The sequence below is a fragment of the Lissotriton helveticus genome, chromosome 1_1 (assembly GCF_964261635.1).
Source record: "Lissotriton helveticus chromosome 1_1, aLisHel1.1, whole genome shotgun sequence".
Classification (NCBI taxonomy): Eukaryota; Metazoa; Chordata; class Amphibia; order Caudata; family Salamandridae; genus Lissotriton; species Lissotriton helveticus.
Window position 1 is genome coordinate 1,811,422,853 of NC_136057.1, and position 23,236 is coordinate 1,811,446,088.

At 46.7% G+C, this 23,236-nt stretch overlaps 1 protein-coding gene across 1 annotated transcript in view; it reads right to left on the reverse strand.

Annotated features, from left to right (window-relative positions):
* Positions 1–23,236, reverse strand: part of ABCA4 (ATP binding cassette subfamily A member 4) — a 1,114,059-nt gene that overhangs the window by 312,240 nt on the left and 778,583 nt on the right. Inside the window, exon 29 of the mRNA XM_078650330.1 lies at positions 18,306–18,514. Within this exon, the coding sequence (XP_078506456.1) occupies positions 18,306–18,514 (209 nt within the window). The remainder of the gene's footprint in view (positions 1–18,305; positions 18,515–23,236) is intronic.

Consider the following 23,236-nt stretch of genomic DNA (forward strand, 5'->3'; position numbering starts at 1 on the left):
CGTCTGTGGCTACCGGCATGGGAATTGTGCATATCCATCGTATATTCTTCGCTCTCCTTCCGTTCTACCAGTGTCTTTGCTATCTTGTCAATCCCATCCCGCTCGTCTTTGCTCAACCTATTTGGTCTGGCTGTTGGCTGCTTGCTAGTCTCGAGTTCATCTGATGTTGTTACCAATGTGGCCGGTGCGAAGGCCGTAAGAGCCGGAGCACTAGCGCTAGGGTCACCCTCGCCCGCACTCAGAACTGGTAGGTGCTGTGCTAGAGGCTGGCAGGGGGCATAAGGAGGGGGCATGTAGATAATCGGAGGACCTAGCAGTAACTCGTCGTTTGCCCGTTGTTTGGAGGGCATCTCCCGGTAGAGCGTAGAGGGGGTCCTAACAGGGCATTGGCCTGCCGACCCTGATTCTTGCGTTTGTCTAACTTCCTCTCTCCTTCTTATTTCTTCATCTAGTTCCTTAGCGGCCAGGTGGGCTGCCTTTCGTAACTCTTTCCCTATTTTTGCTTCTTCTCTTTTCCTTCGTTGCTCTGCTTCTTTGCGCCACATGCCGATACTATCGAGCATGGTGGGCGTTGCCTTATTTGTTCTAACAGCTGCTTCTAACGTTTTTATTTTATGATTATCAAAGGAACCTATCAGTGGCCACTGACTTTCGGGGTCCTTTTTTGTATATTTATGCCATAACTTACTATAAGCTATAGCGACTAGTCCTTGCTTAGTGAACATGTCCTTATTAGGGGTGCCTTCCAATGGAGCTGGATGGTTCATCTCTAATAAGCGGTCCGGGTTGTACCAACTACCAATCAGTGAGGAGAAGACAGGCATGACAGATTACAACGGGGGACAAAGGTCTGCACTACCTATCTTTCACTATTTGCAAAGACTAGACAGAATATTGCTATTCTACGTTATTTGCAAGCAGAGAACCTCAAAAGAACTATACTCCAAACAATCTATGTTCGGACAATCAATCAGTGGGGAGAAAAATAGGTACGGCAGATTACAATGGGGGACAAAAGTCCACGTTACCTACCCTTCACTATCCGCAAAGGGAGATAGAATATTCCTATTCCTCCCCGTTTGCAGGCAGCGAATATCTCAAAGAGCGAAAAAGCAAATACTAGTATTTCAATCAATCAAACAATTAATCAATTCGCAATTCGTCGTGTGTCACGACCTTACCCGGACCGCATGGACAGTTTCTCGTCTTCCGCTTCCAGCGCCCGATCGTCCTCTACTCTCTGTTGCTACCGCGGCACTCCTGATGGTTCCCAGTCAGGACCGTAGATCACTCGGGAGAGGTCTGCTCGGAATCAGTGAAGTTCAGATGATCGGCTGTCAGACGAGGGTCTATCGGACAGGAGCTCTCCCGATCGTTGCAGTCGTTCACTCTGTCGTCGGGACCTCTCCCACTGGATCCACGTGTCGCTGATGGGCCCCACGTTGGGCGCCAATTGTGGATTTCTGAAAAATGGTCAGGCGATTTAGTCGATGTTTCTTAAGTAATTTTGCCCGGCGTTAAACGCCTCTAATACCATACGAAGTTTATCAAATAAAGAGGCAGGCGCTGGAGACAGGAAGACAGGAAACAAGTTTTATTCCGACGGAGCAGAACACATCAGATCGGACAACAAGGTATCGTCTCGAGGTGCTCTCTGACAGCCTCTCTGAGGCCTGGCCTTTTATACACTGGTTTACGACATGTGACCGCTCTTTATTACAATAAAGACATTGTGAAGCAAGGAAAAAGACATCCCCGGTACCCCCCCCAGTTCCGGCTCATTCCAACACATGGCTACAGTAGAGGTCCTCACCCCCCATACAATAGGAGGGGGCTATCACGCAGCTGAGTGTTCCGCCGATTCCTTTGGAATGTGTGCGCCTGATCGAATCTCAGGGGGTGGGGAGGTCATGATCAATAGTAGCTCCTTTGAAGAGGGGCGAGTGCATACAGTAGTGGGCAATAAACTGTATCCTCAGGCTAAGGGATGACCAGCGGTCCATGCAGGCAATCGGGCTCAGAGGAAGGGGTCATCAAAAGAGGGGTATTCATGGAAGGAAAGGAGGTGTTGGTCAGGCGCGGGGTGTGATTCCCAGAGACAGAGTCATGCGGAAGGGGAGGGTTCATGACTTGTGCATGTGAGAGCGGGGGCAGCCAGGGTGCATGGGGGATGCTTAAAGGGTCAGGGAAGTGCGTTGACAAGCGATCGTCAACAGGGGGACCATGGTACCTAAAATGGCTGTCGTGTATGTTCATACGTGAGTCTGAGGAATGGGCAAGAAGGCGCAGATGATGTTCAGTTCACGAACTAAAATTCCACAGGGATGGAGGGGAGGGGGACAGTTGGGGTGGTTTCGAGTTGGGACTGAGGGAGGAGTGGCCAAGGGGGGGGTTGAGGGAGTTTTGGTTGGGGGGAAGGGGAACGGGAGGGGAGGGTGGGTCGTCCAGTGTGCTACACAGGGTGCACGAATTGGGTGGGGAGGGTGGGTCGTTCAGTGCACCATGCAGGTTTCACTCACCCCAGCGGCGCTCCAGCACTTCACTCCACTCAGGTGGAGACTCTGCGCTTTCACCTTCACTATGTCTTATGCCTGCCACGACTCTTAAGGTGGTGACCCTCAACGTCAGGGGCCTGAACAACCCGGTCAAGAGACGAGCGGTGTTGTCTCTTCTAGAGAGCACCCACGCAGATATTTGTCTTCTTCAAGAGACCCATTTACTGGCCCACGACTCCCATAGGCTGCGCTCCAATAAATTCCCGACACAATTCTTTTCCTCTGGCAATACTAAGAAAGCGGGAGTAGCCATCCTAGTGGCCTGACATTTCAAGGGGGAAGTCCTTCACAAACACGTAGAACACAAAGGCAGGCTATTGGTCTACAGGTTTAGGGTTGGGGGGGTTACCTTTACGATTGGGTCCTTGTACAGCTCTAATGACCAACAGGACCGTTTCCTACGAACAGCTGTGGAGGAGGCGACAGCCTCACCAGATAGGCCCGTTATCATTGGGGGAGACTTCAACATGGTCTTTGACTCGACCCTGGATAGATCCGCCCAACGCTCCCCGCAGGTCGGGGAGTTCTCGGCCGGGAGTAAGGCACTATTGTCGGAAGTGGATCTACACGACCTCTGGCGTACCATACACCCCACTGATCGGGAGTATTCTTACTACTCCCACGCACATAAAATGTATGCGAGGTTAGACCATCTTCTGGTCACGACCCCGGTACGTGCTCTGGTCTCTTCGTACGAAGTGGGAGTGATATCCTTATCGGACCATGCCCCGGTCACCGCCGCACTCTGTCTACCGCCGGTGTCTTGCCCTCCTAGAGTCTGGCGCCTTAGGGACACCCTACTGCACAAGAAAGTGGTGGTTAAGCGTATAGAAGATGTGATCCGGGATTATCTATCACACAATGATAACCCCGATACTTCCCTGGCGACACAGTGGGCGGCCTTGAAGGCAGTTCTCAGGGGAGAGTTTTTGGCCATCTCTTCGGCCGACAATAAAGAATGACAGGATAAGAGGGACAAACTCACTCAGCGGGTTCGCGAACTCGAGCAGATACACCACCGGACGGGAGCCCCTGGATTTGGAGGCAGCTTAAAGAAGCGAGGAAACTCCTAACGGCCCTTGACATGGACCGAGCGGAATACGCAGCGCTTCGCCTGCGCCATGCCTACTACACTGGGGGGGACCGCTGCGGCTGCCTACTAGCCAACAAGCTCAGAGTGGCGCAACAAGGTCAGATGGTGAAGGAAATCCGCGACCCCACAGGGGCGACGGTCACGGAGGATGCCCATATCGCCGAAACCTTTCGCAGATTTTATGCGGATCTCTACACCGGGGACCCTCCGGATGAGGCCGCGACGGTGTCATATCTGGACTCGGTCGCCCTTCCATCCCTTACCTCTTCACAGGCAGAACACATGGAAAGGGACATTCGAATTGAGGAGGTGATTTCGCCCATCGCCAAGCTTAAGCATAGCAAGGCCCCGGGGCCGGACTGATATACCTCTCTTTTTTATAAAACGTTTTGCGAGTCGCTGGCTCCGCTCCTTACCCGCCTGTTTAACTCGTTTGCCGCTCCGGGGGCCATCCCGCCTGACCTTTTGAGGGCCTCTCTCACAGTCATTCCGAAGCCGGGGACGGACTGATCGCAATGTGGCTCATACAGGCCGATATCTCTTTTAAATGTGGATCTTAAGCTGTACACCGGGATCCTCGCGGCCCGATTAGCCCCCCACCTACCGGGACTTATAGACCCGGATCAGGCCGGATTTGTCCCTGGGCGGCAGACGGTGGACAACACCAAGAGGATTGTCCACCTTATTGAGAAGGCCTCCCGCATTCCTGGCGAGAGGATGATGTTAGCGGTTGATGCCGAAAAGGCGTTTGACTGAGTTCACTGGCCCTATCTTGCACAAGTTCTACGGAAGGTGGGTATAGGAGAGAAATTTCGGTCCATGATCCTCAATTGTTATAAGTTCCCGACCGCGGTAGTACGGGTGAATGGCTACAACTCGCGGAGCTTTGACATCGAGAGGGGTACTAGGCAGGGGTGCCCGCTTTCACCCCTACTCTTCGCCCTCTATATGGAGCCCTTCGCCCAACTGATACGTACCAACCAGAAGGCGACGGGGGTGAGGTTCGGGGGCTTTACTCACACCATAAGCCTCTACGCGGACGATATTATTATGTCATTAGATGAACCCCGGTCTGCTCTCCCGGCGTGCATTAAGGAGCTGGACTCCTTTGCTGCGGTTGCAGGCTTTAAAATGAACATGGGGAAATCGGTAGCCCTAGATGTTTCCCTTGCACCGACCACTAGATCTGACCTACTGGGCATGTTCCCTATGGTCTGGTCATCGGATCTGGTACCCTACTTGGGAATCCAGTTGGCTCCCACCCTGCCAGCTACGGTGACGGCCAACTATACAGCGCTGGGCAAGAAGATCCGGGAGGAGCTGGGGAGGTGGAGCCGCGGCACCCTTTCCTGGCTGGGCAGAATAGCGGCGGTCAAAATGACGATCCTGCCCCAAGTTCTGTACCTGTTCAGGGCTTTGCCGTTCCAACCACCCACTGGATGGATCCAACAGACACAGGCAGATCTTTCACGTTTTATTTGGCAAGGCAGGAAGCCCAGAATGCTTAGGGCGCTTTCTCTCTGTTGACCCCTGAAGCTGGAGGGCTTGGAATCCCAGACCTCCGCAAATATTTCCAAGCGGCACAGTTGCGATATCTCGTAGAATCGAGCCGGTGGGAATCGGATAAGCACTGGCTTTTCCAGGACCAGGCAGTGGCGGGCCGCCCACTGCAGGAGGTGCCGTTTCTACGCCGACCTCATCGCTCCGCAAATTTATACGCCTCTTTCATCACCAGGGTACCTCTGCGTGTCTGGGATGCCACAAACGCCGTTCACCACGTTCCTGTCCCCGCTTACACCACTGGCGGACAACCCAGACTTTACGCCGGGGATGGAGAAGGGAGCCTTTACCCAATGGCGGGGGGACGGGTGTCGGGCCCTGTGTCATTTATATGGCCCAGAGGGGGTTATTCCCTTTCTGCAACTCCGACGGGACTACTCACTCCCGGAGTCTGAGAGACTCCGCTACATGCAGGTCCGTCACTGGGCCTTACACCCGCAGGTGCGGGACGCAGCCGACAGGCAGCTGCTCCCGTATGAGAGGTGGCTCATGACGCGTAAGACGGATGTGAAATTGATTGCAGACCTCTATAGACTGTTGCAACCACCCTTTTCTCACTTTTACAACCCTGGGAGGGAGCGTTGGGAACGGGAGCTGGGCAGGACGCTGAGCCATAGAGAATGGGAGCAGATATATTACAGAGCACGGCATTCGGCATACCACATGGGACTCACTGAAACACTGACAAAGATCTCTACCTACTGGTACTATACACCAGAACGGATACACGAAATAGACCGGAGTAGGGACGGCGATTGCTGGAGGGGATGCACGCAAGTGGGCACATTGACACACCTTCTATGGGATTGTTCGCTACTAGAATCTTACTGGAAGGGAGTGTTAGACGAGGTAGTTTCCCATTTTGACACTGAACTGCCGCGCTTCCCATCCTACATCCTATTAGGCCTCCCGAACAGAATGACGTACCCACTTAAATCCCGCAGAGGTAGACAGATAGCTATAGCACTAGGCTCAGCGGTTCGAAACATTCTGCAACACTGGCGCACCACCAAACTTCCCTCTATCACGGGCTGGCTCCATAGACTGCGGCATATCCTGGGCATGGAGAAACTGTCACTCACGGTAGCGGGGGATATAGAGCAATTTGATGAACTCTGGCAGCCGTTCCAGTCCTTACTAGTCACTGAATTCAGGGAACTCACCTGCCCCAAGTACCTCCGCCTCCTGAGGCTCACAGCACCTACTGCATCGACCACCTGACCTGACATAAGACTAGTCTCCATGGCTACAAGTGACCTGGGTGAACAGCCAGGGACGGACCCGTTCACTGGATGAAGGGAGGAGGGAGAGGGGGAAGGGGGGAATGGGAGTTGGGGATGGGGGACGGGGTTTGGGGGGAGGGAAAGGTCGTTCTATTATAGCGACGTTAAATGCTCTTGGTTGTCGCTGCAGACCGGTTTGCGGTCGGACTATCCTTTTGAAGATGCGGTGTCGAGAGCGTGGCCTTAGCTGCAGAGACCTCATACCTCCTGCGTTTTGTATGTTTATTCACTTGTATTGTACCAATAAAAATACTTTAAACCTAAATACTAAAACTATTTGCTTAATGTAAACATATAAAAAAATAAATGTATATGGGAGTGTGTTGAATTTCCACAGTGGGTTGTCATGTGTGGTACTTGAAACTTAATCCATGGCTTGATTGAAGTACTTTAGGCCTGTTGTATCAGTGGTACTGCTCCAGATGGTGGTAAGTGTGTATTTTGTGACTTTAAATAATTTTACTCATTAGTGAGTGTGTTTTTGTGTTAGAATATCCCTCCCTAAGCTTATCTTTTAATTTCCTTAAACCCCACTGTTAGATAATGCCCGTTTTGCAAGTTCAGTCCCATTTTTTGCTGAATCTGATTAATTGGTCTAGACCTTCCACACTGAGTGAGGTACTGCTGTTCAGTGCCTAGCGCATGTGCTCTAACACTTAAAACATTAATAAGTGGCTAATCCCTTAATGGAATATCTAACTTTCCAATATGGTCATAGTACATGGTGCAGAGATACACCCATGGCATGGAAAGTTAACTATCACATTTGGACAGCAGCACTTGCTGTGCCTGTCACTAGTGTGACAAAGGAAACCCTTGCTTTAGGCCTACCATTGTAGACCGACTCCTGCAATTTAAACCTGCAGCTCAACCTGTCCAAATATAATTTTTCACAGAGGAAAACCTTCAAATTAAAGGTTAATAAGTCATCCTTATGTAGACCTTGTAGCCTATGAGGTTGGGTGCATTGTATCTGTAAAACACTGGTCTTCTGGTTGGCAGAGGTATGTCCCCTGTCCAAGCAGGAACCACAATCCTACTCAGGGTAAATCAAAACACACCCTAAATTATCCTGCGCTCACCCTCTGATAGCTTGGCACAGAGCAGTTATGTTTAACTTAAGAGGCAATGTGTAAGTATTTGCGCAACACTTCAAACAATAACACAGTGAAAACACCAAAAAAGACTCCACACCAAGTTAAAGAACTAGAATATGATTCTATAAATAAAACAAGACCAAAAAATCCAAAAAGTAGAAGTCTAGATATGAAATTTTAAAGAATAAATGTAAAAGCAATAAATGCTTTAATGAGATATCTGGCCACGCTGGACCGAAGCAAAGTCAAAGGTTCAGGCCGACCGTGATACAGAGGAATGTATGACGTTACAACGAATTCCGTTGCAACGCATGCCTTTACCACGCATGCGTTACAACGGAATTCGTTTAACACGCATAACCTTTAACTCGAAAACATGCGTGGTGACGTCATACGTCAAGAGAAAACGGAAGTTTATTTTCCGATTTCTCTTATACGACGCTGATTTTCTGCATCTCGACGTGACTTCAGGTGAGTTTTTTTTTATTGGGGGGAGACCCCCCAAGCCCCCCTTTTTTAAAAATGTTTACCACATATGCCTTTACTACAAACCTCGTAGTAAAGGTATGCGTGGTAAAGGCTTTCGTGGTAACCACGCATGCGTTGTACTGCATGGGTGGTTAATGATTTCGTGGAAACGGCTTCGTTTTAGTGGCCGTTTCCCGATACAGAGACCCACTTAGGCCCGCTGAACAACAGTACCTCGATCTGTGTTTGCGGCAACATCAAAGAAGATGTGAGGTGCAGCCGAACTGATGCGCTGCTGTCAAGCCAAGCAGTGGGCAAGATGTGCGGAGATTCTCCATGCAATGGCGGCGATGCATTGGTTCCCAGTGAGAAGCACTGGTTCTGAGGCAACATCTCCCTCAGCAAGCGATGTGTCAATTCTGAAGGCGATGCGCTGGTTCTGAGTGCAAAGTGCCATCTCCTTTCCACGCTTCGACGAGGATGCGCCGGTTCTGACCTATGCAAAGGTGAAAACGTGCCAGTTTGGATGAGGATACATGGGTTCTGGTTGTAGCAACACTTCATACCCACTTCCAAGGGCCCATCACTGGGCTGGCACCACTTGTAAGGGAAAAACTTGTAGCAAGGTGATGTAGCAGGATGAGTTGAAGTTTTTGATGTCACTGAGTCTTAGAACAGGAGGCAAGCCAGCAAGCAATTGGAGTCACTCTGGGTTCAAGTGATGCAGGTCCAGTTCTTCTCACCCAGGCATGAGAACAGCAGGCAGCAGGACAGCTCAGCAAGACAAGAATCCAGCAGAGTGGCAGTTCTTCAGCAGCACTGCAGTTCGTCTTCCTGGTGGAGTTCGTCGCAGGTCCATAAGTGTACTGAGTTGGTGGTGGCAGAGCTCCAGTACTTATACCCAGTTGTGCCTTTGAAGTAGGGAATACGTCAAAGAGATGCCTTTGAAGTCCCTGCCCTGGTTCCAGGTTCACTACAACGGAGTATGCAACCCCTTGTGTAGGGACAGGGCACAGCCTATTCTGGCAGAAGTGTCAGCTCTTACCTCCCACCCCCCCCAGGAAGGCCCCTCTAGATGTGGATGGCCCAATAGTCACACCTAAGCTCCCTTTTTTTTCTGGCTTTCTCACAGGGAATGCACAAAACCCAGATGTCACCCCCAGACGTGTATTCAGAGACAGGCAGTAGGCACCAAATGGCTTTGTAAAAGTGCCATTTTCAGAACTACAATTTAAAATCCAACTTCACCGTAAGTTGTGATTGTAAGTTGTGATTGTAAATTGTGATTCCAGAGAGACCAAACGTGGGGGTCCAATCTCTTCCCAGCTGAAAATTGCACTTATAAAACATAATACGGTAATCACAATGTTATACTATGGGAGAAATGGCCTTACATGAGTGAAAAAAGAATGTAAGAGTTTTTCACTACTAGGACATGTAAAGCATAAAAGAGCATGTCCTACTTCTTAAATGTGCTGTGCCCTGTCCTTGGGCTATCAAGGGCCTACCTTAGGGGTGGCTTATATGTATTTAAAAGGCAGGTTTCGATATGGCAAGTGGGTTAACTTGCCACGTCGACAAGGCAGTTGAAAACTGCACACACAGGATCTGCAATTGCAGGCCTGAGACATGTTTAAAGAGCTACTTAAGTGGGTGGCACAAATAGTGCTACAGGCCCACTAGTAGCATTTAATTTACAGGCACATGTAGTGCACATTACAAAGGACTTTACATATGCCAATTGTGGATAAGCCAATTTTACCATGTTTTAAAAAGAGAGCGCAAGCACTTTGGCATTGGTTAGCAGTGGTAAAGTACCCAGAGTCCTAAGGCCAGCAAAAGCAAATTCAGCAAAAATGAGAGGAGGAAGGAAAAAAGTTTGTGGGTGACCTTGCAAAAGGGCCATTTCCAACTGTATTTAAAAGAGAGACATGTAGAAATGTAATGGTATAATTTACCTGTAGTGGCAAGCCCCCAAAGCTATTTCACTGTGGAAGGTTCTGGCTGTCCTATGAGAAACTAGAGTACAGAATAAAAAATTCTGGCATTCTCGGTTTGGGAACAGCTAGAAAAATGTTCAATAACTATGTTTAATGTTTATTAAACTCCCAATTCAATTGTGAAATTTGATATTAAATACATATTTAGCAAATGTAACCTTTAAAAAGTAATCTTTTCCCTGCCTGAAGCTCTTAGAGACTCATTTGTATTAGCTCTCCAGCAGCTGGCCAGCTAGTGCTTGATCTTCATGATGGGGGAAAACTGCTCCCACAGCACAGACATCGGTCTGGGTTTGCATAGTTGTTTTTCATTCCTTTGGAGGAATACCAGTTACGATGGAAGCCAGCAACTTCGGTACCTTGTCATGGGTCTAGTGTTTCATCAGTAAATGTAAGGGGAGACCTGCAGAAGGCAAACCTTTCATCTCCCAGCCAGGCTGACTCCAAACCTGGTGACAGTGGAGCTACTACCCAAACCGGTCTTGTGTAACCAAAGCAGTAGGGACTTCTCATCCCCCTGGGCACACCTGTGGAAGGGCACACAGGCTCTGCAAAAGGGAGAAGGGGTTTTCCTATCTTGAAGTGTAGGAGTTAAGTGCACTGTGCAATTAATGCAGTAGAGTAAACAGGAAGTGATGAAAAGGAGGGGAGGGTTGCTCATGGGAACTTTAACTGTATTTTTTAGAGAGGAGTCAGAAGTCACTAGACCCACTAGCTAGAGTCAACCATAAATGTGGCATCCCAAAGCACCCTCCTCAGAACACTTTCTGGACCTGCGGAAGAACTACTTCAACTGCCTCGGAGATCTGTGAGGACACATGAAGGGCCAGACCTCATCCCACTTACACCCAGCACAAATAAGTGGACCCAAAGGTCAGTTGGCTGACCTCCTATGTGGCTACAGGGACACAAGGCATAAGAGGCCTTTTTCCTGAAATGGCCACTTGACCAGTCTCAACTGGACCTGGAATGGACCCTGCAGGTGCCCTGTGCTGGAGTGAGTCCTGACACTTAAGTGCTGTCCCTGAGGCCCTGGCACCCGTAGATATGTCTAAATGGACTTCTCCTACAATATCTGAGGACTGAAGAAAAATCACACTTTCGGCTGCTGGAGGACCAGAATCAACCACCCAAGCAGATGCACTCAAGGTGCAACTTCGCTGGGGAAAAAATAGGTTTTTCCTGCTTGGAAATTCTTTGCAGTAGCAAATCCATTACAGCGGCCCTTGGCCAGTAGGTATCTGGTCGCATAGAACTCATCATCAAAAACAGCCTGCAGCCTTGTCCCGCTGGAGTATTCTAAGCTCCAGAAAAGAGGCTAAGTCACAATGTAGAAATCTTGAAAGGGCAAAGAAGTACAAAGTATCTGGCCAACAAGAAGACTACCCTGGGCATAAAATGTGAATGGTTCTCGTGCATAGCCTTTCCTGCCAAAAATAATTCCTTCAGTGGGACCTCATCCAACAGTTATCTGACTTCAAGAAGGATGCATAACGAGGAGAAATATCTTTATTTCTCCTTATTTTCTCCTCTTTCTACGTGTTCTGCACCGTGGCGAAGGGTGCCTTGTTGGTGCTAGGAAGCCATAAGTGCGCCAGTGCAAGGAAAGGACATGAATATGTCATATAATGATAAACATGGTGCATTCCTGCCCTCTCCCTTTGACGCAGAGCAGCCCAGCAAGGTGTCTTGTAGCGTTGTGTGAAACATTGATACATCTGCCCCTTGGTCTGTGTCACTGCTCTGTGTTCACCAGAATGTCATCACCTGAATTGCTATTGGTTGCCCAGAACTCTGCAATTCACATAACGTCTACTCTGACCATATTTACCAAAAGAGCCCTCTGAGGAACAGTGCAACACTTAATGCTCTGGCAGTGTTCCACCTTTGAACAGAATGACAGTGTGCTGGTGTTAGGGCTCTGGAGAAGTGATCTGAAAGAATTCATCTCAGCCAGCAAGCAGAGTGAGTCAGGAACCTAAGACTGAAGGCATTGTAGGGGTGTAGGTCTAGGGGAGGGGTACCTGGATAGACGGACAGTCACTTTCAGATAAACCCAAATCTGCCTATACTGGCCAAAGCAAGCAAGGGCATTTAATTCCGATGTTCTTTATAGCTTTACGAGTGAGGCATGGGAACAGGCCCTACTTGAGTGTCACCCTGACCAAAGCCATTTTAAGTGTTGAAACAACAGACTTCCCTTTTGCATGCCATCCTTTACGCCTCGTAGAGTTTTACATGCTTGATCGTAACCACACGAAAGGCATGTCTTAGCAAACTCTGGAATAATATGGTTAATGTGACACCTGAAACATTGGAGAACACAAGGAGGTCGGTGAATAGTAAGAGCAGGCAGGTGTTGGGAGAAACTCTGCTCCATGCTTAACGTGGAGGCAGAAAACTTGGAATAAAAATATAAAAGAATCCAAAGTGTACTCGGATGAATTGGCCTCCAGTTCCTCCTGTACGCACACGACTTAGCCTTACGCTTTGTTCGTGTTTGCTGACGATGTTGTAAAGGTAGGGAGTGCACCGCCATAACATGCCTTTTTGCCTCGTTTATATGGTTTGTTGGCTCTGTACAAAATAGTAAATAAACAGTGTAGTGTTTTTTTTGTTTATATTGTTATTTTGTCACCCAACAAAATCTCTGCTCATTGAACACTTGCTGCCTCGCAAAAGCTGGCACCAAGCAATGAAAAGGAGAATGCACTTGTCCCTAAAACATGATCATATGCAGAGCTTAGATCATTACGTGATGGACAAAAAATCAGTTTCCTTAAAAAAAAAACAGTGCAAAAAGACTATTGATGAACTCAAATACATAATATCAGTAGGAACATTTGTGCAGTGTTCACACTTCTACTTACACGTTTGCTACTCAGGCTTGTTTTAGAAGTGTTTCCATGAAACATTATCAGTGTTATGAACACTACATATAACAAAGTGCTTTACCACAGAATACGACTTAAACAACTTTTCAGTGACTGGATATGCAGTATTTTCGGTGGAAAACTGATAAAAGTGTACTCTTGTTATTCAAATATACCACCATACAAGGCAATGACAATATCAGAGAAATTTGAAAGAATCCTTAAGCCTAGCTACAGATTTGTTAGATTTTGGTGTGGGGATACCTACGGGGCCCATTATTCCTGTTCCAAGAGGTGTCAATTATGAGATTTGTCCCCCTAATGGGAAACACCCAAAAAGATCCCACAATACCTGTTCATTTTCTGATGGCTCTTCCATGGGACAAATGCGCGGAGATCTTCCACCTAGTCAGAGAAGGTGAAAAATGTCAGCGGGGTGGCCGGTATGGGTCCTGGGGTGGGAGTGTGGCTGGTCAGGGCAAGCAACCACTGGGGCTTGAGGCTAAAGGCTGGAGTCAGGCAGGCTCTGGTCACACAGATAGCGCTCTAGGTGTAATACCAACACTCCAAATGAGGCCCTAAATGGCCACCATGTTTTCTGAAACAAAGCAGGCAGCTTGATATTGACCAGTCCATCAAGGAATCAGCTAGATGGGTAATTCAGCCAGGAAAGGGATGAACTGAGAAGTTTTTGTATTAGGTAAACCCAGAAATCAGCCATGGCTAAGATATTTAGCACTGTTGTTAAATACTCTGTTGGAAGAGAGAATGCACAATAAGGAACTCTCTAAAAATACAACTTCACTGTTAGATCGGACAGCCTTGGTCTTCCTCCCAACCTTTTGCCTACCTCCTCCATTTTCTGACATCGTTTTTTCTGGCTTTAGGACTCTGTGGACTTTACCACTGCTACTCAGCGCTAAAGTGCTTGTGCTCTCTACCCTAAACATGGTACAATTGGCTCATCACCACTTGGCATATTTAATTTACTTCTAAGTCCCTAGTAAAGTGAACTGCAAGTGCCAGGGCCTCTAAATTAAATGCTATTAAAGGGCCTGCAGCACTGATTGTTCCACCCACTTGAGTGGCCCTCTAACCATAGCTCAGGCCTGCCATTGTAGAGGTTGTCTGTGCAGTTTAGACTGCCATTCGACCTGGCAAGATAAACCTCATGCCAGGCATAAACCTTCCCTTTTCACACATATAGGTCACCCCTAAGGTAGGCCCTTGGTAAACCAGAAGGCAGGGTGCAATATATCTAACAGGCAGGACACTTACTTTTAAGTTTCACATGCCCTGGTAGCGTGGGACTCCCAAATTCGTTTTTCCCTACTGCAAGGCCTATCTCTGTCATGGGATAACATTGGGATTACCTTATTACATCCTTTACGTGTAATTTCCCAACTGTGAAGAGATAGACTTTTAAGCACTTTTAAAATCACAACTTAATAGTGAAGTTGGATTTTAAATTATAGTTCTAAAAATGCTACATTTACAAAGTTGACATTTTCTGACTTTAATCATTTAGTGCCTGCTGCTTATCTCTGTTGAGTCTGGGTCGAGTGACAGCTGGGTTTGTGTGCTTAGGTGTGGATTGATGGGTCATCCTGGTAGGTGGGAGGGATGAGCTGGGCAAGGCCTCACACTTACACCTGGATAGGCTGTGTCCTGTCCACACACAAAGGGAAGCATACCCCCCTGTAGTGAGTCTGGAGCCAGGTCAGGAAGGGAAGACCTCTATGCATGCACGTCAAAGACCTTTCTTTGATGTCTTCCCCACTTCAAAGGCACAATTGATTATAAGTAGTGGACCTCTGACACCACCACCTAAGTACACTTCTGAACCTGTGAAGAGTCTGCCAGTAGAAAAGGACTACTGTGCTGCTGAAGGACTGCCCCTTTATTGGATTTCTGCTTTGCTGAACTCCTGCCCTGTTGCCTGCTGATCTCCTTCCTGGGTGAGAATGACCAGACCTGCATCACTTGAACCCAGAGTGACTCCAAGGGCTTGCTTGCTTGCCTCCTACTTTGAAGTCTCAGTGAGAGAAATTACTTCTATCCATCCTGCTCCTACACCTGGAATATGCGATCTGTGAGTTTGCATTGCCAAGTGGTGCCAGCCCAGTCCTGGACCCTCGGAAGCGGGCGAAAGGTGTTTGCACCAGTGGAACCAATGCATTCTCTGCTGTGTTTAGCAGAATCAACACAATGCTGCTGTTGCAGGAACAGAACCAGTGCATTGCATTCGGGATCAGAGCATCGCCTTTGGAATCACTGCTACGGCACCAATGCATAGCCGCCACAGCGTGCAGATCAATGCTTCACATCTACTGTGTGGAAAAACCGGGAACATCACCTCGGAACCGTCACATCTTGGAGCTGGCACATCACCTTTGTTATGTTAATTTAATTTATACTGTGCTCCAATTACCCCAGGAGGGGTATCTCGGCACAGCACAGAACGTAGGTGAAAAACAGCTCTGTCTTAAGGAGCTTTCTAAATTTAGAATGATCAGTACACTTTCTGATGTAAAGGGGTAATTCATTCCAGTATAGAGGGGCTAGGTAAGAACTTTTGAATCAATGTCTTTGGAACCAATGCATCGCTGCTGCAGCATGGGGAACACCCACACATCGCTAGGCTGCACCCCGCATCTTCGTCGACACAACCAGCATCAACAGGATGACATTTTATTCAGCTGGCCTAAGTGGGTATCTGTATCTCACCCACATACCATTGTGGTCGGCTTAAACCTATGACTTCGCCCCGGTTCAGGGTGACCAGATATCCCAAATAGGTGCTTTTTGCTTCTAAGCACTATATTACATATTATTATTTAATAAGTAATATCCCAAGTTTTATTGAATGGATTTTTGTCATTTTGGTCTCGTTCTATTTATTACATTAAATTCTATTGTTCTAACCTGGTGGGGATTAATTTTGTGTGGTGTGTTCACTGTTTTAATATTTGAAGTGTTGCACAAATACTTTACACATTGCCTCTTCAGTTAAGCCAGCCTTTTCTGTGTCAAGCTACCAGAGGGTGAGCACAGGATAATTCAGGGTGTATTGTGAGTTACACTAATGCGGATTGTGGTTCCTGCTTGGACAGGGTACATACCTCTGCCAACCAGAGACAACATTTCTAAAATTCAATATTTCAAGATATGTTTTCTTTTGTTTGTTTTCCTCAACTGCTCTTTTACTATTTTCATATTTGTTTTAATAAAGCCAGCAGTAATGGTAGAAGGCTTTTTCTGCATATGCTACCTATATCAAATTTATCCCTATAAAATTCATTCGAAACCACCCTTCAGGCCAATATTTGGTAATATTTCTTCTCATTCTTTTGATACATAGGAATTTGGGTTTTTCATCATGCATGTATATGTAAAGCAGTACTGCTTTATATACATTCAAATGCTATTCAATGACCTCTAGCCAGATATAAGTAGTACGCAGCGGCACGCCTAGTGCCGAAAATGCCTCGTTATTCATCAGCCACTTCAGCCTTTAGGACGCTGCATTGGCTACCTATTCAGAAAAGAATTGTATTTAAGATCCTGGTGATTATGTTTAGAGCCTTTAGAGACACTGGACCCAAATACCTTGCAGCCAAGTTCACTCATTATGTCATGGCTAGGACCGACATATCCTACACAGCCAACCTTCTTAGGCCCCCCACCTTTAGGTATAAAACCAAAGGAGAAAAATCCATTGCATGCTTGGGAACAACAGCATGGAATCTCATGATCACACACCTAAGGCCAATAGAATCAGAGACTCAATATAGAAAGTCACTGAAAACCTGAATTTTTGGGCTCACAGATGCATTCAGTTCCTCACTGGTATAGTAGAACCTTCTCTTACTTACTCAGCCAATCTAGTTTCTTCTGTGTAGCACCAAGATGCTTCCCCCGGAGCGATAGCTGCGCTTTACAAATATCCAAATCAAATATCTCCACTTCCATCTCTCCAATCTTTTCTGTATGGAAATATCCACAGCATGTGCAGAGATCTCAACCGACATAGGACTAGGTTTTAGTAGTAACTGTGGGAGGGACCGGGTAGTGATGACAAAATGTGGAATAACTACTAACAAATTGGTGAGAGCATGAATGTGCTTTTTTGTGAAGGATAGTAGTTCACTCCAAGTTAAAAAGTTACTAACCTGTTAGATCCAGGCAAAGGTTTCAGTAATTTAAACCGGAGTTCAATCCCAGCTAGTTATGGCACAGAGAAGACAGGCTTAACTTAGAGAAAATATGTAAAGCATTTAGAAGTACCAGCATAGTTAAAATGTCAACAATCTCACACAATAAAAATCTCACTCTGATGTACAAAAAAATTACAATTTAATTAAAAAAATTACAATGAAGGGAAACAGAAATATGAGTTTCTACAACATTTAAGAGCCAAAGCACCATGACAAAGTTATGAACCAATAAAAGGTTCTGTTAGCATTTGACTGGGACCTAGGCATGATTACAGATGGACTGTGATCTAGCGCAGGTCACATACACCAAGCACATTCGTCCCAGTGAACGACGTTGTTTACCTTAGAACTTAGTGTCTGAAATGGAAGTCCAAATCCTTCAGCTGGGCAAGGCTGCTGAGGGTATCTGAAGAACACCCACACTCCACCCATAGAACGCCTCCCTGGGGCATAGTAATGCAAGGTAGTGACTTGTGCTGTCTTGCATTGCTCCAGATTTACCAAGCACCACAGAGCTACACAAGGTGACCTTGTGCGGCTTGGTAAATTGGACTTGAGTTTAGTGTTGCCCTTCGATTACCTTGCATGACGCAAGGATAATGCAATACTTTGATAAATCTGGCCAGAGATTCTTATTTGAGACTACACCCAACTTCAAATGTCATTTGCAGGGAGACATTAAATCACAGAAAAAAAGAGAGTTTGTGGATGAAAGAGAAAATCTCAGTCCAAAACCAGTGATGGCCAACACAGTCCAAGTGCTCCAATCAAAACTAGACATGTTTTTTCAAGTTAATGACGCACTGGGTAATGAAGAAGAACAGTCTATGTAAAGAAATATATTTTTCAATGTGAAAAAGGTGAATATACTTTAAGGAGAAATTGGTAGGTTGAAGTTTGATCTCCTACTCAGACAAGATTGAGGAGGTCAAGATAAATTCAGACATATTTAGCTCTTGCAAATTAATCTCTGAAGTCCATATACACATACAGGGAATATTCACATTTTAAGGTTTTACCTAGGAAGGCCCAGTGACAACAATGCTGCCCTTTAACACTTAACAGGTTAATGCTCCACTAGTAGCCAAAAGCAAGGAGCCTGTTGGAAAGGAGGAGTCTGGGCTCTAAAATGCAAGGTCAGGGAAGTAAGTTGTGGTACCTGAGCAAAGAAGTCCTTATGGCTTCGCATGGCATGGTGGAATCGCTTGATGAACAATGCTCTGAACTGCTGATGAACAAGGTTGGAATCCTTCACCTGCCTGGATCCTTTGCCGTCAGTCCCAGCAGCCCCGTGAGGAAGGTCTTCAGCAGGACAATTTTCAGAAGGCTTTCGTGCATTTGCTTGCGGTGTATTTGTAACGTCTGTGCCTATACAGTGCGAAATCATACAGAGGAGATCATGTAATACATACAGGCATGAACACAACCAAAGTAGTGGTGAAAAGCAATGCATATGGTGGACCTCAGGCAGGATCTAACCAATCCAGAAGAGGTTATGTACTCCCAAGGCTGGCTCATAAGGGCGGCATGTTGTGTGGTGTTCCACCAGTCCTAAAGGAGGGAGGAGCAGATTGAAAGACTGGTCTGCTGCACTCCTGTGGCTCATGCCTGGTGGCAGAAGTGCAGTAGAGTAGTGCACAGGCACATACTGGGCATGCAGAGGTGGGCACCTTCAACTGTGTGCATGCCCACTGCATGTCTGAGAGGCAGCACTAATGGTGGGTGGGCATTGCCAAAGGTGGACGTTTTCCCAAGGTTCTGATGAGTAACAGACCTATCCTGAGAATTGAAGCAAACAGCATGCTTTCAGGACCCATTCACTGATTGGCTGCCTATTCGCAGCGGCTGAAAATAAGAAGAGGAAGTGGGATTCAAGACGGTGAGACAGTTGGGTGTATCCCTGCCCCACCGGTGCCTGTTACTTTTTTTTATCTGCAGCTGCCCCTGCCTGTCCTATGGGGTTGCAATCTCCACCCCACTCCCTGATGGTGCTAGGACACCTCATGGATCAGCAGGTTCAGAGATAGAGAGGGCATCTCTCCACCACGCGAGCCCAGATGAGCCCAGCACCATTCAGCTAGGCAGTTAAGTAATGGGGAAGTGTCGGAAGGGCAGGGGCTGAATTAAGGGCCATATGTATCAACATTCCGTTTTGCGATTCCTAAATAGCGATTTTCAAGGAATCGCTATTTAGAAATCGCAAAATGGTATGTATGTAGAAATCAGCTTCTTTTTAGCGATTTCTTAAAATTCCTTAATTGCGATTAGCAAATTGCTAATCGCAATTAAGGAATAATTTCCCATTCATTTCTATGGGCAAGGAGGCCCATAGGAATGAAGGGGAAATTTGCGATTCGCAATTTGCTAATCGCAAATTGTGAATATTTTCAAGGGTGCAGGGGTGTCCAAAGGACACCCTGTTGCACCCCTGAAATCGGCATGGGTGCACATGTGGCGCACATACATGCCCTAAGGGCATGTATGTGCGTCACATGGCACTTAGAAAATTTTAAAAATATGCATTTTGAAAGGAATTCGCAACTTACCACCAACTAGAAGTTGGTGGTAATTTGCGATTCCTTAAGGCCAATTTGCTAATTTTATTGGCTACTTACATTGCATTTAAGGAATCGCAAAATTTGCGATTCCTTAAATGCAATCGCAAGATAAGGAATCGCTATTTTGCGATTCCTTATTTTTCAAGCAGATTTGCTTGATGCATACCATTAGTCCAAATTGCATTCGCAAATGCCGAAATTCTGCAAATTTCGGCATTTGCGAATTCAATTTGGCTTGATGCATATGGCACCAAATGTTTTCGTGCCTTTGCTTGTGTGAGACAATGTGTGCTTGTATGGGTGTGTTTGGATAGAGGTAGAGGTATGCGTGATTTTATGTGTGTGCTTGGATGGCGGTAGAGGTATGTATGCTTGTATATGCATGCTTGGCTGGAGGTAGAGGTATGAGTGCTTGTATATGTGTGCTTGGCTGGAGGTAGAGGTATGCAGGCTTGTATGTGCGTGCTTGGTTGGAGGTAGAGGTATGCGTGCTTGTATGTGCATGTTTCCCTGGAAGTAGAGCAGCAAGGGTGCTTATTTGTGCCTAAACAGATACATCTATGAGATACTGCAGGCAATCTTGGTAAAATGCTCGCTATCCCTGGCATTATAAGGGCCCATCAGGGACATATTGTGGACATTCTTGGCAGCACGTTGGCCATCTCTGCAAAACAGTGGATCGTCTATGACATATTGGTCACTATTGTAACAAAATACTGGCTATCCTTGACACAAAGCGGTACAAAAGGGGGTGGTGATGGACGGAGCATCTGAACCAATCAAACACTCACACCCAGTCAAAAGATCTGGGTTTGATCCATCACCGTTCTTTAGCCCACTCTGCCACCCCAGTTCAGATATGGCTATATGCAAATCAGTCTGACCCTGTGCCTCATGGGAACAGTCCAGCCCGAACTGCCAAGCCATGCCTTCCCTGGACCGGAAACTAGCTTCCGAGGACCGGTTTCTGGCATTACAGCCGTCTTCAGCCCAGCTTGCTTGAATCCAGTGGCAAAGTGAGCAAGGGACTCACGTCTGAGCATACCCTGCCACACTTATGGCGGCCAAAGCGGTACAAAAGGGGGTGGTGATGGACGGAGCATCTGAACCAATCAAACACTCACACCCAGTTAAAAGATCTGGGTTTGATCCATCACCGTTCTTTAGCCCACTCTGCCACCCCAGTTCAGACATGGCTATATGCAAATCAGTCTGACCCTGTGCCTCATGGGAACAGTCCAGCCCGAACTGCCAAGCCATGCCTTCCCTGGACCGGAAACTAGCTTCCGAGGACCGGTTTCTGGCATTACAGCCGTCTTCAGCCCGGCTTGCTTGAATCCAGTGGCAAAGTGAGCAAGGGACTCACGTCTCAGCATACCTTGCCACACTTATGGCGGCCAAAGCGGTACAAAAGGTACACTGGATTCAAGCAAGCCGTGCTGAAGGCGGCTGGAATGCCAGAAACCGGTCCTCGGAAGCTTGTTTTCGGTCCAGGGAAGATATGACTTGGCAGTTCGGGCTGGACTGTTCCCATGAGGCACAGGGTCAGACTGATTTGCATATAGCCATGTCTGAACTGGGGTGGCAGAGTGGGCTAAAGAACGGTGATGGATTAAACCCAGATCTTTTGACTGGGTGTGAGTGTTTGATTGATTCAGATGCTCCGTTCATCACCACCCCCTTTTGTACTATCCTTGACACAAAGGCAGTTCATCAAGAATACGTCACTGCAAAATAGTGACCCATCCATGACATAATGGGGACTTGCCGGTTCTCTCTTACATAATGATGACATTTGAAGATATAGTGTTGAAATTTTTACAATAATTTCGATATCCCTGCATAATAGTGACCTATCCGTGACACATTGTGGGTATTTCTGGTGTGAAGCTGAAGATCTCGGATTAATAGTGGTGCATTCATGACGTTTGTGGCCAATTTGGGTGACAAAGGGCCAGATGGAGCAAAGGGTATTACCAATTCTGTGTCTATGGAATAATGTGTTCATGAATCTGGCCCTCAGTGAATCATCCAGGACACAAGGTTGGTATTCTTTGAAAGGCGCTGGCTAGCCCTGTGCTGTGGGGCCATCGTTGATGGTTTTGTGGCTTTCCTGAGAGCATGCTGGCTTCCCTGCAGCCAGTGACGAGCATACCAGTGGGCCTTCTTTGCTGTAGGCTGTGTATCTCTCCCTAACAGTGTCCCATCCATGATATAGCAATGGTTTTCTTTCGTATTCCTTAACTACCTGTACCCATTTTTGACACAATTCTAGCTACCCCTTTCTTATTGATAGTGAAAATCCCTGCCACATGAGGGGCATCAGTGGTAATTGATGATAGTGATAAACAGACACGAAAGACAAAATCTGTCCATGTGTGATGGGTAGCATATGTAAGTGCCTGGTGAAAATGGCAAACTGATGCTTGGGTACCAAAAATATATTTGAGTAAAAACCTAATTCTTGTATTTCAGAACAAAAAACACAGTTTTTCACTAAAATGACAAGTTTCAATTACGGAAACTGAGTTTAGGTACCCAAACATAAATTATGGATTTCATGGTGCTATTTATTTTGGCTTAGCAAAACTATATTTAAGATAACATGACTGTATTTCTCAAACATATTTAAAGCTGCTGTCATCGCAAGTTAAGGAGGCCTATTACTGTTTTTGGTTCCTTGTAACCCCAAGGCACCTTGGGGTAGATGTATCAAGCCTTTTGCGATTCGCAAAGGCTGAAATTCTGCGAATTTCGACCTTTGCTTATCGCAAAAGGCTTTTTTGCATTTTTTGATATGTATCAAAAAATCGCAAAATAAGGAATAGCAAAAATTTGCGATTCCTTATTTTGCTTAAGGAATCGCAAATTTTGAGATTCCTTAAATGTGATGTATGTAGTTTTTAGATATTGCGAATTTGGGTTAAGAAATCGCAAATTACCACCAACTTGTAGTTGGTGGTAATTTGCGATTTCTTTTAAAAATGCCCTATTTGGCTTTTTTTAAGGTGGCATGTGACGCGCATACATGCCCATAGGGTGTGTGCGCCATATGGTCACACATGTACATTTCAGGGGTGCAGCAGGGTGTCTTTGAGACACCCCTGCACCCTTGAAATAATTCTCAATTTGCGATTAGCAAATTGCGAATCGCAAATTGAGAATTATTTCACAATCATTCCCATGGGCCTCCTGTGACCCCCATCAAAATTTTTATATAATCCTGGTACAAACTTGAGGCGGACTTTTCCCTGAACACCGCCACGAGTGTGCTGCAGTGCCTGAAGCAATGGAGATAGAAGACCTTTTCCAGATGTACATCCTATACTTGCCCCCTCTATCCCTCGAAAGACACCTTCGCTGCTCTAGACCCGTTGCTAGAAATACTCTCACGCCTGCAACATTACAAACTTTGTAAAATAAGTCGATCTTATGTATGCTATTCGTTTTGTAAATTGTCTTATTTCATATTGTGCCCCCAGTGTAAAGTGCTCTGATACCCTTCCCTGGGTCTGGTCCGCGCTATAGAAAA